The 17,769-nt window shown below is 41.5% G+C and overlaps 1 protein-coding gene across 1 annotated transcript in view; it reads right to left on the reverse strand.

The window, feature by feature from the left end:
* Positions 1-5,847: 5,847 nt before the first annotated feature.
* Positions 5,848-17,769, reverse strand: part of PDCD1LG2 (programmed cell death 1 ligand 2) — a gene marked incomplete at its 3' end in the record, with an annotated part of 38,080 nt that continues 26,158 nt past the window's right edge. The window contains exons 4-6 of the mRNA XM_081103129.1: positions 13,140-13,409; positions 6,260-6,394; positions 5,848-5,999 (exon numbers count right to left, since the gene is read on the reverse strand). Of these exons, the coding sequence (XP_080959255.1) occupies positions 5,848-5,999; positions 6,260-6,394; positions 13,140-13,409 (557 nt within the window). The remainder of the gene's footprint in view (positions 6,000-6,259; positions 6,395-13,139; positions 13,410-17,769) is intronic.

The following is a 17,769-nucleotide window of genomic DNA, read 5'->3' on the forward strand; positions in this document are numbered from 1 at the left end:
GGCCTGTAGACTGAAGGGTCCCTGGTCCAATTCCAATCAAGGGCACATGCCCGGGTTGTGGGCTCGATCTCCAGTAGGGGGTGTGCAGGAGGCAGCCAATCAGTGATTCTCCCTCCTCATTGATGTTTCTATCTCTCTCTTCCTCTCCATTCCTCTCTGAAATCAATAATAATTTAAAAAAGACACAGACTGAGAGTAAAAGAATGGAAAAAATATTTCATGAAAATGGAAATTACAAAAAAGCTGGGGTAGCAATAATTATACCAGACAAAATATATTTTTAAACAAAGGCTATAATTAGACAAAAAAGGACAGTAATTCCACTTCTGGGTATTTATCAGAAGAAACCCAAAACACTAAATGAAAAAGACATATGCATCCATATGTTCATTGCAATATTATTTACAATAGCTAAGAGATGGAAGCAATTTACGTGCCCATCAGTAGATAAATGGATAAAAAAGTGGTGCACATATACAATAGAATATGACTCAGCCATAAAAAAAGAATGAAATCTTGCCATCTGCAACAACATGGATAGACTTAGATAGGTTTATGAGTGACATAAATCAAAGAGAGAAAGACAAATGCCATTTGATTTCACTTATATGTGGAATCTAAAAAACAAAACAAAGCAACAAACAGACCAGAAAGACTCATATGTAGAGAACATTTTGATGGTTGCTAGGTGGTAGGGGTGTTGGGGGAATGGGTGAAAAAAGTGGAGATATTAAGAAGTACAAATTGGTAGTTACAGAATAATCATGTAGATGTAATGTACAACATAGGGAATCTAATCAACAATACTGTAATAACTATGTATGGTGCCAGATGAGTACTAGATTTGTCAGGGCTATCACTTGTAAGTTATATAAATGTCTAATAACTGGTTTGTACACCTGGAACTAATGTGATGTTGTATGTCAACTGTAATTGAAAAATAAAAAAGTATTTTAAAAAGTAAATCCAGCCCTAGCTGGTTTGGCTCAGTGGATAGGGCATTGGCCTGTGGACTGAAGGGTCCTGGGTTTGATTCCAGTCAAAGGCACATGCCTGGGTTGCAGGCTCAACCCCCAGTAGGGGCCATGCAGGAGGCAGCTGATCAATGATTCTCTCTCTCTCTCTCTCTCCCTTTCTCTCTGAAATCAATACAAATACATTATATATATACTAGAGGCCCAATGCATGAAATTCATGCAAGAGTAGAACTTCCTCCCCTCCTCCGACCCTCCCTCCCCACCCCCCCCCACCTTGCTGCCAGCACCGGCTTCCCTCTGGCACCCAGGTCCCAGGCTTCACTCATAGTCCTGGCTTTGTCTGGAAGGATGTCTGGAAGGACATCTGGTCTAATTAGCATATTAGGCTTTTATTATTATAGATAAAAAGAGTAAATCCAAATAAATTCACATATAGAAGTCTAAATGTCTCAGTGGCTTGAGAACTCATTCTGAATAATGAGTAATGTAAAACCATACCCATTGGCAAGATTGTGAACAAAGAAGGCCCCCATTGCCATTCCTTTGTCTGACCCTGACCCCAGGCACTCAGAGGCCAAGGGATTGCTACTTTGGGATTCAGTCCAGGAAATGTCTGGCTCCAGAATTTTCTCTCCCTCTTCTGCTTCAGTATTTACTGCCACTTCCTTCCCTCTGCCCTACAGAGAGCAGAAGATCTGATCAATTAATTTGCACTAAGGTGTAAATGACTGATACTGGTTCAAAGTAACTCAGGGTGGAAGCCAAAATTTCTCATAATGGGATGCTGCTCCCCACTGTTTCCCTGGTTTCATTTTTCTCAATCCCTGATTTCACATGTTCCTTACCACTTTTATTTTCTTCCGGGGCTTGATGCCCATCTCCTGCAGTTTCCTGGTTATCTAAATTCAGTCTGCGTCTAATTCTGTTTTTGCTCTGTATACTAGATTTTTAGTAACTCTCTCATGACCATCTTGGGCCTCTAATTCAGCAATGCAGTCTCCTCCAAGAGCATTTGTACTTGAAAGGAGCCCAATGATTAACTCAGAGGGATTGCCCTGGAATGTTGGAGTTTCAGGGGAGCCTCTCTCTAATGCTTGAAGTAAGTGCTCCCATTCTCTGTTGTTCTTATACATCATAAACCTGCATATTTGGCCTTTGGTTTAAATCCCTGGAAAGACCTTGGTCAATCCTTTAGGACAGTGCCACCAAAAGTGTGGTCTACAAGCTGGTGCTGGTAGGTGAACTGTTTATTTGTTCACAATGAGATAAGTACAGAAGTGCAGGGTAAACATTTAGAACATTTTATAGTAATTATTTTACTAGGTTATATTTTTGAACATATTTATTCAAATGTCATTTTATACTTATTAACTCTCGTAAAAACTGGGCTTATTGCTTTATGTCTTTGTTTTTTTCCATTTCATTATTAGTAATTTTTCCATATTATAAAAGTACCAATTCTAACATACTAGAAATTTGAAAAAACCCAAAATGGTTCTTTAGCATAAAGAGTTTGAGAAATAGAAATCTAGAGACCTTTTTTGGAAATCTGGTCTCTATAGCTCACAATTCTTTCTGGATTCTTTTCTTGGCTTTGCCACTGGCCCAGCGGGCCAATGAACAAGTTGCTCAAGTACTTTGGGTTGAGACCTTTTCTTTCCATTGCCCAAAGATAATTATAATGTAAAATGTATTCAGATTGAGCCAATTTTTATTAAGCACTTTTGCAACAAAGGGCCACAAGTTTTGGAGTCACACCTGTGTTCAAGCCCAGCTATATAACTTCAGAAATATTTTCTGAGCTTCAGTTTCTTCATTTATAAAGTAGACGCGATTCCCTGCCTCAAGCAGTTTTTGTGAAATTAACTGCAAAGGGTCTAGCACAATGCTGTCCAATAGAACTTTCTGCAAAGATGGAAATTAGTAATATCTGCTCTGTCCCATACAGACCCACGTGACTACTAAGCACTTGCAATATTTAGGCACTTAAAATGTGACAGAGGAATTGAATTTTTATTTCAATTAAATTTAAAAACCACATGTGACTAGTATATTTTACAAAGAAGTGTAGCCTATGTACCTGCATGTAGTATGTTCAATGTTTAAAGTTTTCTTGAAGAACTGTATTTGCCAGGTAATGTTTTAGAGTTAGACACTGGACATATATTGGTGAATAAGAGAAACATAGCCCCTATACTTATGAAACTTAAAGACTAACAGATGAAACAGAACTTGACCTTATTTTTTACAATAATGTCAGTATCACCCTGGAGCCCTGATCTGTTGAAAGGTCCCTCTTAGTGGGGGATGGTAAATGAACCTTTTATGGACTGGCAACGGCTGACCTCCCCAAAAACCTCGGTGTGCAGAGCTGGTCGGAGGCATAAGCGGATAAATGTGTTGAGGAGCCAAGGAGCTTTCTGGACAGAAAGGGACTAAAATGGACTCTCTCCAATAGACTGAAGAGTTCAGAACAGAAATGACTCCAGAGAAGGAAGTCAGGACTGGTGTCCCAGGCTCCACATGAAGGTTTGAGAGCAGAAGAGGCTGGCTGCACACAGATATGGCTGAGGCAGGAAGGCCCTCCTCCCTTATCAGCCCCTGAGGGTCCTGCTTTGGGAGCGAGGCCAGAACATGTGAGGGGAGCCAGGAGAGTTGTCATCTTGCATCGCTCTGGTCTGTGTGGGGATCTGAACCAGCAAGGGTACCTTTGCATAGTGGATGGAGACACTTGGAGGGAACAGGGATGTTGCATGGCAGTAGTAGAAACCGCAGCAGCTTAAAACCAGGGCTCTCTGGTGAACTGACCTAGTTCCCCAGTAGCTTTCTCAGAAGCAGCACTGGCTCTGTGGGCTAAGTAAGCCTCCTGGCAGTTTGTGGGAGTTGGGGAAGTACATACTGTAAGAAAGAGACACTGGACTTTTTGCTAAGATGGGAAGGCTGGTGGCTTGAGGATTTAATTGGAAAATGAAAAGAGATGCAATTGCGGTTTTAGCTCAAGCTATTAAAATAGGTCCTATGTAATTGTGTGCTGAGTATACTGAAGGGAGAAGTAGGTGCTAGGCAAGCACCTGACAAGGGAATTTAATGTAATGGGTGTGGTGAGGGGGTAGATTCAGGGGAGGCTTGATGAAGTGATAGTTTAGTGGAGACTTAATGGATGACACCAACTCAGATGGACAAGGAAAAAGAAAGTAATTTAAGAAGAGCAAATACTATATGAGAAACTCAGATTTGAAAGAGGGGGATGTCTCTGAAGACTAGAAAATCCTTTATGGCTAAAGCATGGGTAACAAAGGTGATAGTGGTGCTGTATAAAACTGCATACATGAGTCACACTTCCCAATGGGTGTGTGAGCAATGGGAAGTCATGGAAGAGATCAGAACAGAAGAGACATGATAGATTTGAGAAATTAAAAGCTCATGCTAGCTAAAAGTGAAAGTCAATCATATTGGAGACAGCAGGAGTGGATGCAGGGAGATGAGTGAGGAGGGTTCTGCCCTAGTCCAGGTTGAACCTTGGTAGTGGCAGTGAGAATGGATTAATCAACTGCAAAATGTTCATTCCCAGGTCGCTTCACACTTTACAGATAGAAAAATCATCTCAAAGGAGTTAGGTGATTCGTGCAAGACCATAGAACCAATAAATGATAGCACCAGCTCCACATCTAAGCTTCTGACTTTGGTTTAAAGCTCTATCCACAGAACCAGCAGTTCTCAACCTTTTTTCGTGACACATGAGTTTTTGTGCATGGCCACCACGTTTCCACATTTGTATCCGTGTATCTCCTATGTAAGAAAGCAGATTCCAATGCACGATTGTTAGAGAGGGAGGTTATTATACAGGCAACCATGATTTCGCTCTGCTTCATTACAAACAAACAAACAAAAAAAGGAATCACTTGCAAATTTATTCACTCAGCCCTTATTAGTAACAAGCTCACCACTGCAGTTGGTGCTTGAGCCTTGCACCCAGGAGCTACTGATGTCCTCACTCACTCTAGAGATTGAGATGAGGGATGAAGGGAGGATTTTTCCCCTGCTCTACCTTTGAGTATAACTCCACTTTATTCTCCAAAAGGGAATAAGGACAGAAGGCTCTACTGCTCATTTCTGAGGTGACTAAAGGGTTCTCAGGCCCCAGGCCTGGAAATATGGTATAAAGATAATATTCTAATAAACTGCACTGCATCTGCCATGACTCTGAGGTCACAGATTTGCAGAAGTAATTCTGTTTAGTCAAAGTTTTGTCCAACAAGAACTTGTGATTCCCTCTTTATGGTGGAGCGTCCTTCCCCTCCACTTTTGTCATTTCTCTCTTCTTCCTCCTTCCCTTTTTCCTTTCTCCCTCCTCCCTTCTTTTGACAATGGTTCCTTTAAATCTACCTTAGAGGGGTTTGTGGATATTACCCAAGCTAATGCATATAGAGGGCAATGGGCAAAAATAGAGTATGATAATATTTCATAACAGATGAGAATATAGAAGTTAGGTTGTAAATGTGGGAAAACAGCCACCTAAACATCGCCCAATCCTCAAATAGTGATCACCCCAAATTCTATTGAGTTACTCCCAGATGCCATTTCTTTTTCTATAGACAAGGCTGTGTATCAATCTTGGGAAGAGCTGGTTGGGTGCTGACAAAGGGATAGTTTAGGAAAGCACCAGATGGGACTGCAGATATTCAGGCCAGCGCTCCAAGGCTGCAGGCATGCTGTGTCCCGCCCGGCTGGCACAGTAGGAGTGGGGATCTGCTGAAAGACCTCAGGGTGCCACCAAACAGGTGCTTCCACACCCCCAAATTACCTCACACACTTTTCTTCTTTTCTTACCCAACCAGGAAATTCAGATTCCTGGGGGTAAGGGGAGGGCTTAGCCCAGCTTATATACAGAATGAGGCAAGGAGAGCTGAGAGCTGAAGGAGTTGTCAGAAAGGATCCTGGCATCTTCCCACCAGTGAATGCTGACCACATAGCTGTCCAACATTGCCAAAATAACACCAATCTCATGAGGCTGATGCACTTCTCGGCTCAAAGAATAAAGCAAATGATTTCAGCCACAGAAACAAAATATTCCTTTTAAAATATTCAGTGTAAGAGTTTTATCTCACTGAAGACTAGAGCCATTTTCTTCTGGGGGAAAAATCATCAGGACAAACCCAAAGCAATTCATAACCATTGAGTGGATTTGGTATGAAACCGGGAAGCGGGAGGCCAGTGGTGAAACAGAGCCCTTCACTGCAGACACCCAGTCCACATGGGTACTGTGAATAAAACTCACCTACCTTTTCTTGAAGAAAGCTTTTGGCAGAGTTGTTTTTTCAGGACTATCATTGTAACTATGAATATTAAAGCAATAACGAAGGAAGGGATGATAATATGAAGCAGCCAAGTTGAAGGGACCTCGGGTTCCATCTCACCTGGGTGAAAGAAAAGCACCACAATTACATGGTAGCTCAGATGTAAATCAACAAGTTGGCCTTCTGAGTGGGTTATAACAAACATGGCCAACTTGCACTGAGCATCTAATTCATGCTAGGTACTTTCTATGAGCCCTGTGTGAACCAGCTCATTCACTCCTCATAACCACCCTAGGAGGCAGGTTCAACTATGACCCCATTTTACTGGTAAAAAAAGTGAGGCCTAGGAAGCTTTCCCAGAGTTATACAGTAAGCGTCAGATCGAGATATAATCTAGGCTGTCTTGTTCCAGATTCCATGCTTTGCATCATTCTGACACATGTATCATATTCTATCTCTGTATCTATGTATCTATCTACCTATCTACCTATTTACCTATCATCATCATCATCTCTTTTTATCTTTCCAGTAGGGTAGTCTCTCAGTCCAAAACTGTCTCCCTGCTCCTCTGTCATGGTGCTCAGAATCTATATTCATTACTTACTAAATTTCAAAGAATTATAGGATTCTGTGGAAGAAATAAAATCTTATAGGTAGTATTCATATACAAAATCCAGTCATTGAAAATTATAATAATTAGTTCCTTTCCTTGTCATAGCTAATGAAGGTCCTGGCACTGTGGAAAAGATGAGTTTAGTAGAGAAGTGGATGAGAAAGTAATTTGGGAGCCTGAGGAAAACCTTATAAAGAGGAGCTATGAATATCTAAAGGTTAGAATGGGGGCCCAGGCTGACCAAAGACGGGCTGAAGGGGGGTTCTCTTCAGGGAGATGGAAGGGGACCCAAGGTAAGCTGTGCCTTTTCCATAAACCTGAAGTTTGCGCCTCTGTCATGGTGCTCATGGAGTAACTTATACGAAATAAACATAGAAAAACCTGGAAACACTGCTCAGGGGAAAGGTTCAGTCCTGCCCACTGCCTCCCCTCCCCCAACACAGTGCCTTCTGAGAACCATAGGCAGTTTTAGCTGAGAAGGGCAAAGACATCATTTAATCTAAGCCCCTTATTTGAGAATTGACAAAGTAAGCTTAAAGATGAGAAATAATCTATCTAAGGTGGTGGTTCTCAACCTGTGGGTTGCGGCCCCTTTGGCGGTCGAACGACCCTTTCACAGGGGTCGCCTAAGACCATCCTGCATACCAGATATTTACATTATGATTCATAACAGTAGCAACATTACAGTTATGAAGTAGTAACGAAAATAATTTTATAGTTGGGTCACAACACGAGTAACTGAATTTAAAGGGCCAGAAGGTTGAGAACCACTGATTCTAAGCAAGTGGCAAAGCTGAAATTGCAAACCCATATCTCTCTGATCCAAAGCTGTGGCCCAATAGATACTTTTCTCTATCTAAAAGAGTGTGGTGAACACTAGGAGGAAAAGGAATAGAAAGACTGGCTCTTCCATACATTGGATAACCCAGCCTTCAAGAAAATATTTTTATTGAGGTATAATGGACATACAGCATTACATTTGTTTGGGGTGTACAACATAATGATTCAATATTTGTATATACTGTGAAATTATCACCACAGTAAGTCTAGTTACCAAACCTCAATAGATAACCCACATTGATTACAGTCGTCTCCTTCACCCCTAGGAAGTGCTATTTAAGCACTTGCCGCATGTTGTACCATGAGTCAGGGAGTCCTGGGACCCTCGCTGTTCCCACAACAGGAAAAGTGCCTACCTCAGGGCCTTTATGCGGACACTTGTCCTGTCCAGTTCCCTTATAGTCCTTTCCACATACAAAAGCTTACTCATCCCCGAAGACTTTCTAAAGTTGAACATCCAATGGAACATCAGTCTGCTTAGATTGTAAGTATTTGAAGTGCAAGGACTTTATCTAAGTCACCTCTGAATCCCCTATAAAGCCAAGCACTGCTACATGAATGGTGTCAGTAAGGATTTGTTGGGCTGAATTGACCATCTACTTAGTCCACCTACCCCAATCTTCCTTGTCAGCAGTTACCTTGTGGCAGACTGCCCCCTGTTCCTTAAATCCATTCTGCTTTTCTTCCCTAGTGTTAGCTAGGTGTTAGATGGACACATGGTTTCTCAGAGACTACATTTCTAAGCCTCCCCTATAAATAGGTGTGGCCAGACATGTAAGTTAACGTCAAGCCAAGAGAATGGGTCTTCTCAGTTTGGGCATATTTAAAACACTAAATATGCCTCTTTTTCCTTTCTAAAGGCTAAAACATGGATATGGCAGTGACTCAGCCTTGACAATTCAACAGGAATAACACCCTGGAGAATGGCAGAAAAAGATGGAAAGAACCTGGACCACAGAATGACTTTATGGGATATAGCTACTTACCTGCTCTGAACCACCTTCTAATTCTGAATATTGCATGAGGGAGAAATATACTTTTGTCTTGTTTGAGTCACTATATTTTCAGGTCTCTTAGTCTATATATATTATTCTAAACTGTTTTCTAAGATTTACATGCTACTTAATAATGATGTGGTGCTGTATGGGACAGCAATTTGTTTTATCCTTACTCAGTCCTATCCACTCAGAAGGAAACCATGCCTCTTGCTAAAGATGCCATTCTTTTTCCTGTTTCCATCTTTTCTGAGTGCCAGCGACTTTACTATTACATTTCATTGAACAGTCCCAATAGCCTTGTAAGGTGGCTACCAGTATTTATCCTCATTCAACAAAGGAGGACAAGGGACACTTCTAGGGTGGCTCAAGTTCTCAAAGCCATAGGTAGCAGAGAGGATTTGAAACTTAAGCCCATCTGACTTCAGAGCCCGCATGCTTGACTACTGCCAGAGTCACTGCCGGGCCTCCTAGAAGGCCTTCTCTGCCAGCCCTGTAAGAATCTGGGCTCCAGTCTCACTAGATGCCTCCTAATGAAAATGCAACAACCGACTGAGCAGATCAAACTCTGTTTTGAAAGGAAAATCGTCTTACTGCTCCTTAATTTCTGATGGAAAGTTAGGATGCTCGGTCATCCATTCTAGAGTCATGGGAGCACCACCCACCCCCAGAATTTCATTGCTGTCTTTGATTCATCGACTTCTGGAAAAACCTGTGGTGGGTCACAGAAATCAGTACTGAGCAGCTGAACTTATGAGAATGAGTAGAAAGGGGATAGTCATAAGACAACTTAAAATGCCTTTGAGAAATAGAAGCTAGGAACCCGTGGGAGGATGTGTGACTGTGGTTAGGTATTTGTACCACAAGCCAGGGTATCATTTGACTGCTCTGATCTGACTGTCCACACAGTCTGGAGGCTGGGATGATGGGTCTGAGATCATCTAAGACTAAGCCTTTAACCCATTAGTCTGACCTTGACTGAGCACTTACTATGAACAGAGTACTCTGTTTTTGCTTTATCTGGTTATAAAGAAGACTCATGTGAATAATTAAAATACATGGAAAATAAAATAGTAATGGAAGAGAAAAGATAAGTACAGTCACAAGCAAACAAAGAAGTGGCACAATTGGTCTCAGGAGGCAAGATGAGGGGAGACTGCTTGTATCCTGGGGTTACCTGAGCTGCCCTAGAGAGAGAGTGGGCTTGGTGAATAATGATTTTTATGTGGAATAAAATGCCTGAGCAAAGAGGTCATGGTGGTGGGAGAGGGTCAAGCAAGACCAGAGAGTACATGGTGAGGAAGGGGAGCTGACTGGAGCAGAGGATCATGTCAGGGGATAGTAGGATGACTTTAAAGCTGGGGAGGATGAGTAAAGCTAGGTTGAGAATTTCTAATTGCAAAGATTTCTCCATCTCCCTGTTGGTTGCATTCATGAGTGATATCCCAGGCTTTGATGCAGGCCCCACAGGTCTCTCCCACAACTGTTGACTATTCAGTCAGGTGTGTTGGCTCCCCAGAGAGAGAGGGGCCGCCTTACTTTATTCTTAACTTCTCGCAGCCTCAAGGCTTCCGGAGAAATGATCAGTCTGCCCTTATACTTCTCTAACCCGAAGAAAAAACACTGATGCAAAAGGCAGATTCTAGTTGTTTCCAAATTCATCTTAGCCAGGCCTGTATTTCTCTGTGTAGATCCTTATATAAGTGTTCTAGAAAACCACATTCCATCCAACACTTAACCAAACAGAAAATCCCACATAACAAAGGATAGTCGAGTAAACATAAGGACAGTCAAGGAAAAATAAAGTCCCCTGGGATTGTCAGTATTTAAGCCTCCAAAGAGGTAGTATGAATTAGTTATAGCTCTATTTTCATAAGGTGACAAGTCTGGTGGTCTTAGCTGTGATAAAAACAGAAATAAAGATTATTGAAAAGCCAGCTTGCCTAGTTAACTATTTTCATTCAAAGTTGACCCTAAAAATGATGTTTCTAATGTCTTTATTTCTATCAATATCCTTAGCATGACTCCTCTCTTTACCTCATTTCACTGCTAACATTAGTGTTGGAATTGTATAGAGACGTGTAGGTAGGTAGGGAATTGGGGGCAGTTGGGAGCTTGGCAATTGGACCAGCAGGAAAGAAAAGAATTATTATATTGGTGGAGTAATTTATCTTAATTACCATGAAGAACTTGAAAGCAATTACATAATGGAGGCAAGGAAAACTATGTCTAGAACTCAGGGATCCACCGATTCTGATTCTGGTTACTTCCATGCCCATTAATAACAATGAAAAGGCAATTGTAGCAACCTGAGCCAGCTAAGGGTAAGGCAACCAAGGGTTCAAAGTCTGAGTCCCCCAGGCAAACAAACTATTGCATGTGAAGTGCTGAGTGAGGGAAATCTAGAATGTATGGTGGATGAGCTAGATGATAAATATCAATTGGGATCAATTGCAGGAGCAGGAACAGTAGTTTGTTCCACCAATTTTTCCATATCATATCTTTTGCAGGTTCCCTGCCTGAAGGCTCAGAGACAGTGGACTTAATGTAGGGCATGAGTGGGCTTGAACAGTACAAAGATTAGACTTGTAGCCCTGCCTCACTTCCTCTCAACTTGATGCCTGAGTCCAGCCACAGATTGGGTAGAATCCTGGTTGGGCTTTGATTCACTTCATGGTCAGTGGTTCTGTCAAGTGGATATTTGCCTTCTGTCCTGGGATGACTCTGATGCTACAGATGCTGGGGGAGCTCACTCAGACCATACACATGCACAGCTCACAACTGTCAACCACTGGAGGAGAAAGCAGATGCATTAGTCCTTCCACTTGAAGTCCTATAAGTAAACATCTTAGGAGGCCATCTGTATGCTGCTCAGGGAGTCCTTGCATATTTGAGCTCCTGTTGCCAACATCAACTTCGATAATGCATCCTTATTTTGCTTTTCCTTCTTTCCTCCTAAACCTCTCATTTCTACTCCCTGGGATCAACACCTAAACAATTGCATGCCCAATAGCCCTTATCATAGGCTCAGTTTTGTAAGACAAAGGACAAGAAGTGACATATAATGACAACACAGTTAATTTTCTATAGTCAAATTAGCCAGTACTAGGGAATGTCCTTAATTCTGAGATGATATTCTTTATTTGTATGCTAGTAGAATAATGGCTCCCCTCAAAGATGTCCATGTTCTAATCCCTGAAACCTGTGAATATGTTATCCTACATTGCAAGGGGTTTCATAGATGTGATTATATTAAGGACCTTGAAATGGGTCAAGTATCCTGAATTATTGAGTCCCAGTAGTCACAAGGGTCCCTAAAAGGTAGAAAAGGGAGGCAAGAGAGTTAAAGAAAAAGATGTGATGACAGAAGCAGAGGTCTGAGTAATGCAGCTGCTGCCTTTGAAAGTGGAGGAAGGGTCCATGAGCCAAGGAATGCAGATGGCCATTAAAAGTTGGTAAAAAAAAAAAAAAAAAAAAAAAAAAACAACCCACAAGAAAATGCATTCTTCCTTGATTTGATTTGAGCTTAGTGAAGCCTTTTTCAGACTTCTGACTCCCAGAAGTGTAAAATAATAAATTTGTATTGTCCTAAGCCCACAAAGTTTGTGGTAATTTGTTATAGGACCACCAGGAGACTTGCACATTTGGTGATAAATGACTTTGTCTCTTATGAAATGATTGCGATACTAGATGTTAGTTGCTCTTGTTTGGCAAATAAATGTCCTTACTTGGCACATAAAAGAATGGTCAGGCTTCAGAAAGCATTTGAAATTTTGCTAGTGTATGAAGTTCTTAAAGTATGAGATTCGGCATAGCCAGTGAAAGCTCTGCAAGATTTTTTGTGAGAGGCCAGTTTTCCTGCAAAACCCCCAAACCATTTATCTGGCAGCAAAGCCAGGAAAGTGATATTCATCCCGCTGAGTGATTAGCTTTTGTGCTGGATATTTTCTGTTTCCTCTTCGGATCCATTATCTGCACTTCAACACTCTGTTCTGAGCTCTGAGAGGTTGATCTTTATGGACTGGATCAGTGGACTCCCTTGTTCTCTGACTGCCAGTTGGATCTAGCATAATGGGAGGCACCAGAAGGAGGTCAGAGGGTGGGAGGAGCAGGAGGTTGGGATATTTATTCACCACTTTCACCCTTTGGCAGTTGCTGTGAGTGGCAGCGTCCTCTTACTGGAGGGCACCGCTCTGCCACATGGCGCTTTCCCTACAGCTCCCTTCGCCAGGTTTCGGTCATCTCTCCAATGTGGTCATGGCTCCCCTACTGTTGAAGCCCCAGGGTCCTTCACTATCCTAGTAGTTTCTTTAAATCCTGATCATAACTTCATAAGTAGTCCCTTTATTACACTCTCCTCAAATTACTCATTCCAAGTGAGACGTGACTGATAGTCAGGAAGGGCAGCTGCTCTTACCTTGAGGGTCAATGATGGCTGAAGTAAGTTCCTTCACATCAGCATTCCAGAACTCACAGGTGAAGTTTCTGCCAGGGAGCAGCTTTAGGCGCAGGATACTCGTGACCCGGTAGAGGCCGTCAGCGGTCTCCATGTGGCTAGTGTTGGCAGAAAAACTGATATTCGGCCAGGAGACTTCTGCCAGGGGGTACCCTTCAGCCTGGCAGGTGAGCTCTACCTCATCTGTCCCTGGAACTTGAAGGATGCGAGTGTTTATTTTCTTGTAGGAAGCTGGGCGACAGAAGAAGAAAAAAAATAAGTCTTTCTTTTCTGATTCCCGTAGAGGTCTGTACCCAATACCATATGAAATAAAAAAAGTAATCATTATCAATATTAAGTAATAATGCCTTTACTTTTTAAAAACATTTTCTTTGTCCCAGATATGCTATTTTACACACATTGAGTTATTTAAGTATTACAAGACAACAAAAAATGGTATTGTTGATATTCCCAATTTTTGTTGGAGGTAACTGAAGCTAGAGAGGTTGAATGCTTTGTGTGATGAGTGACCTTAGAGTCTGATCTGCAAACCTGGAGTCTTAGGTTAAGCTGAAGGAACAAGAAACAAAAGGACTCTAGTCTAAGTCATGTTCTCCTGTGTAAATTACCAGAGAAGCCCCAGAATAAGGAGAGGGGAAAATCATAAGTTCTTATCCACTTATTAGTTTAAAATGGAGGTCATTTCCCATTTGGTATTAATTCTTGTGTATATTGCTCACGTAGTCTAGAACATGGAGAGGAGCAGGGGAGAGTGGCTCTAATTCCTGACTCCTTCCCCTTAATATAAATTATGTCATTTAAACTACACAAGGACCTTGTGAGGTAGGTAAAATTCATATTCTTATTTTGTAAATAAGGAAACAGCTGGAATCAGGGATGGATGGAGGAGGACTTGAACTCATGCTTTTCACAGCTACTGTATTCTCAATTTTGTATTGGAATCATCATCAGAGGATGATTCTCTATGCAACTGAAAATGTCTAGGGATGGAGCAATATAGAGGAAGGGTGTTTTCCAGGGGGACTTGGGAGTACCCAGAACTAGTATACAAGGAGAATCAGGTTCTGAACCAACCTACTGAAGGACTTGAACCAGTTAGACTAACCAGTCTTGGAGCCAAATACTAATAATCAGTCATGCATTCTGAATACTCATTTTGTTACTTATCTACACTTTTCCCTCCTTGGTACAATGACCTCTTATAGTCATGTTGTAGGTTATTTCTGAAGCTCTGGGGAATTTGGGGGGATGGAGGAGCATAAATGAATTTATAGGAGTAGTGTGTTGTGGGTGAAGGTCTGGCCTGCTCCCACAGGGTAGCTTGGGATAAGAAGCTGATCTTCATGGCCAAGTTGATAGGTGATTTCAGAGCTAGGAGGGTGAGGAATCAGGAGCTGGGCTAAGGCTTGCACCTGGATATCTCTCTCTCTCTCTCTCTCTCTCTCTCTCTCTCTCTCTCTCTATATATATATATATATATATATATATATATATATATATATATGGAGATGGGAGAGAGATGCTCAACTAAGAGAATCAGCAAAGTTTGGGGAAGGGACAGGATAATACGTCTACATTTATAAAACTTCAAGATGTTGCCACAGCCTCTTGTATTTGGGAAGTGGCTGAAATGGCATCACTACCAGCAACACACAATGAGGAAGTTGGATTGAGGATATTATTCTTAGGAAAAGATGAGTAAATTTTAGAATTTCAGAGGTGGGAGTGGTCTTAAAATACAACTAGCCCAACTTACTGCTCTAGAAATATCTTTAGTAACTTTGGAAGATAAATACCTTGATGCATGCACTTGGAAATATATTCTGCAGTTGTTGGGTAGAAGCTTCATGTATGTTAGTTAGGTCAAGATGGCTATGTTGTTCAACTCTTCTAGTTTTTGTTGTTGTTGTTCCATCAGTTGTGATAGAGATGACTCAAAGTCTCCAAATATAATTGTGGATTTGTTTATGTCTCCTTTTACACCTGCCAATTTTTGTTTTATATATTTTGAAGCTATGTGTTTGATGTACACACATGTCTTCCTGTTGAGTTGACTTTTTTATCATTATGAAATGTCCCTTTTTATTTTTAATATTTCTTTTCTAATATTAGTAACTTGCGAGATAACTAACTTTTCATTAGGTAAATCTATGAATGGAAGCTCTTACTTATAGAAGTATTTATTGCCATCATTATACAATAAAAAGTTAAACTTTCATTGAAAAAAGCATCCTTATGCCAAGTCAAATTTTGCCTCATGGTGACTTCAACCATTGGTTCTTGTCTGGTTTAGTAGAACAACACATGGCAATCACAGTAGTTGGAACATGGGCTTCAGAATCTGAAAGGTTTGACTGGGCTTGAGCCAAGGGCTAGTTACATGACCTGTTGAGCCTTCAGGTTTTTCATTTATAAAACTGGTACAATAATACTTATCCTTAATAGGAGTTAGAATGATTAAATGAGTTATGTGACTAAAACATAATAAATACTCAGTTAGTGTTAGTAATTATTAGCTCTTCCATATGAGAAGGCAACTTTTCCAGTATTTGAAAACAACTAATGAAACTCCATATAGTCAGTTCATTTGTAGATAAACAGATTTCTTTCTATCAACCATTTCTCACAGGACATAGTTATCAAACCCAGTGCTAGATACCAGTTTTTGGATTCACTTTCTTTTTCCCAATGTAACGTGAGCTATATTCCAGATATCATGTAAGCAGTACAAAGTCTAGTGTGACTAATTACCTCCTATATGCTGAGCACACTTTAGGCCCAACAGGCTAGGGTCATAAGATCAATTTTGTTAAATAAATGAACTACTGCCTAGCCTGGTTGGCTGTAACAGACCCCTTGGCACTTGGAGATTCTCTCCAGGTTGACCCAAGACCATCAATCACCCTTTGCTGGCCCTGACTCAACAACTACTAGTTGTTTTGTCTGTTATAGATACAGGTAACTACTACTATTCAACCCACATTTTACTATTTTATGCACAAGGTGTGTGCTGTGTGGGTCCTGGGCCTGTTTGTCCTCAGATCCATCCCTCAATTTTTCTCCTCTGCTTTTTACTGCAGGAAGACTGATTCCTGCAGGTTGTGTATTCTGGGTTCTTGACAGCCAATAGTAACATGATGGGAAGCTTGAAGGGTGAGAGAGGGGAAAATGTTAGGGTATGCTTTGTGTTATACTTGTCTCTCCAGCAACAGCTACATTTCTTCCCTGGCTCCCGCTACCACTGGACAGGCCCACTGGGATCCTAGAGTCTATCATGTGACTCTGGGCCCTATGCTCCACCAGCCTGCCTTCCTGTTTTCCCTCCAGCCCACTGGTGGTAGCAGCTTCCTAGGTAGGCTTCTCAGTCTATTCCATCAAAAGATTTCCTGATTTAAATCTCCACTGGTTTAAGTGGTTTCTGTTTTCTTTGACTATATGATTTATAAATTACTGGCAACTCTAGCATTGCTGAAATAAAGATAAGCTGTACATAGTATTGTTTGTTTTATCATCATAATGACTGTAACTAAGGTTAAAATAAAAAAGTAGGTTTCCATGTCCTAGCCTCAAACAATTCCAACAAATTTCTAATAATCACTGACAAAAATTTTTTAGGATTGCTCTCATTTGTCTGGAGAGGAACCTCAGGTTAAACAGTTTATAATTCCCAGGAGCTTTTCTCCCCTTCAAAATTCATTGTTCCTTAACTCCCTATTCCCTTCTGTTTCCCCAATGGAGAAAAGACACCAAGATCAGAGCCCCCATCAGTAAGTTCTCTTAGCAAGTGCTTTCTCTGGACCTAGAGGCTGAAAGCATAGCCATCTTTTCACTACCACATTGCTCCTCTTGGGCTGTTTCCTCCCTATACCCTTTGTCTTCCCTTCTTAGGGTGAAGACCATTTCTCTAATAATTAAGAATGGAAGCCATGCCTCCTCCATCCTCCACTTGCTGAAGTTGCACTGTCTCTCTGGGGCCTTTTTTGTTGATTTGAGGTACTTCTGCAAGTCTCAGCTCATTCCAGGTGTTGGCTGTCTCCCATCCTCAAGTCTCAGCTCATTGCAGGTGTTGGCTCTCTCCCATCCTCATCGTCATGCTTTGTCCAGGCCTTCAGGTCGGCGTGGTCCTTCTCTTCTTAGTACTTGCTCTGTGTCTGTTGGGGATTCTTTGCATAGGCTGGTTCTCAACCTGTGAGCTCAATTCCTGGGCTGTCCCAGCCTCTCAGGGCCACTGTATCCCCCCCCCCCCCCCCCCCGGCCCCCGCCATGCTCCCTGATCTCCCTTGGACAGGTTTTTCACTGTTTTTGCAGTTGCAAACTGGCTTTTCAGAAGCTACAGCCTCCTGTTACTGTTTCTTCTGCACTCTCCAGCCATCTTGCCTTCTATTTCCCCCCCTTTGCTTTTGAAATCTGTTAATCAGTTCTTTTTTCATATATTTAATATGAACTGTTGCCCAGACATTAAAGAAGGTGCAAAAAAATATTTTCAATGTTTATACCATAGGTCAGACATTTTAAGGAAAAAGCTCGTCCTTCCTTTAGTCTTATTTCATGTAAGCAAACCCTAACTAGGGCTCCAGTTCTCCTGCTTCCT

The sequence above is a fragment of the Myotis nattereri genome, assembly GCF_964212035.1.
Source record: "Myotis nattereri genome assembly, chromosome: 12".
Classification (NCBI taxonomy): domain Eukaryota; kingdom Metazoa; phylum Chordata; class Mammalia; order Chiroptera; family Vespertilionidae; genus Myotis; species Myotis nattereri.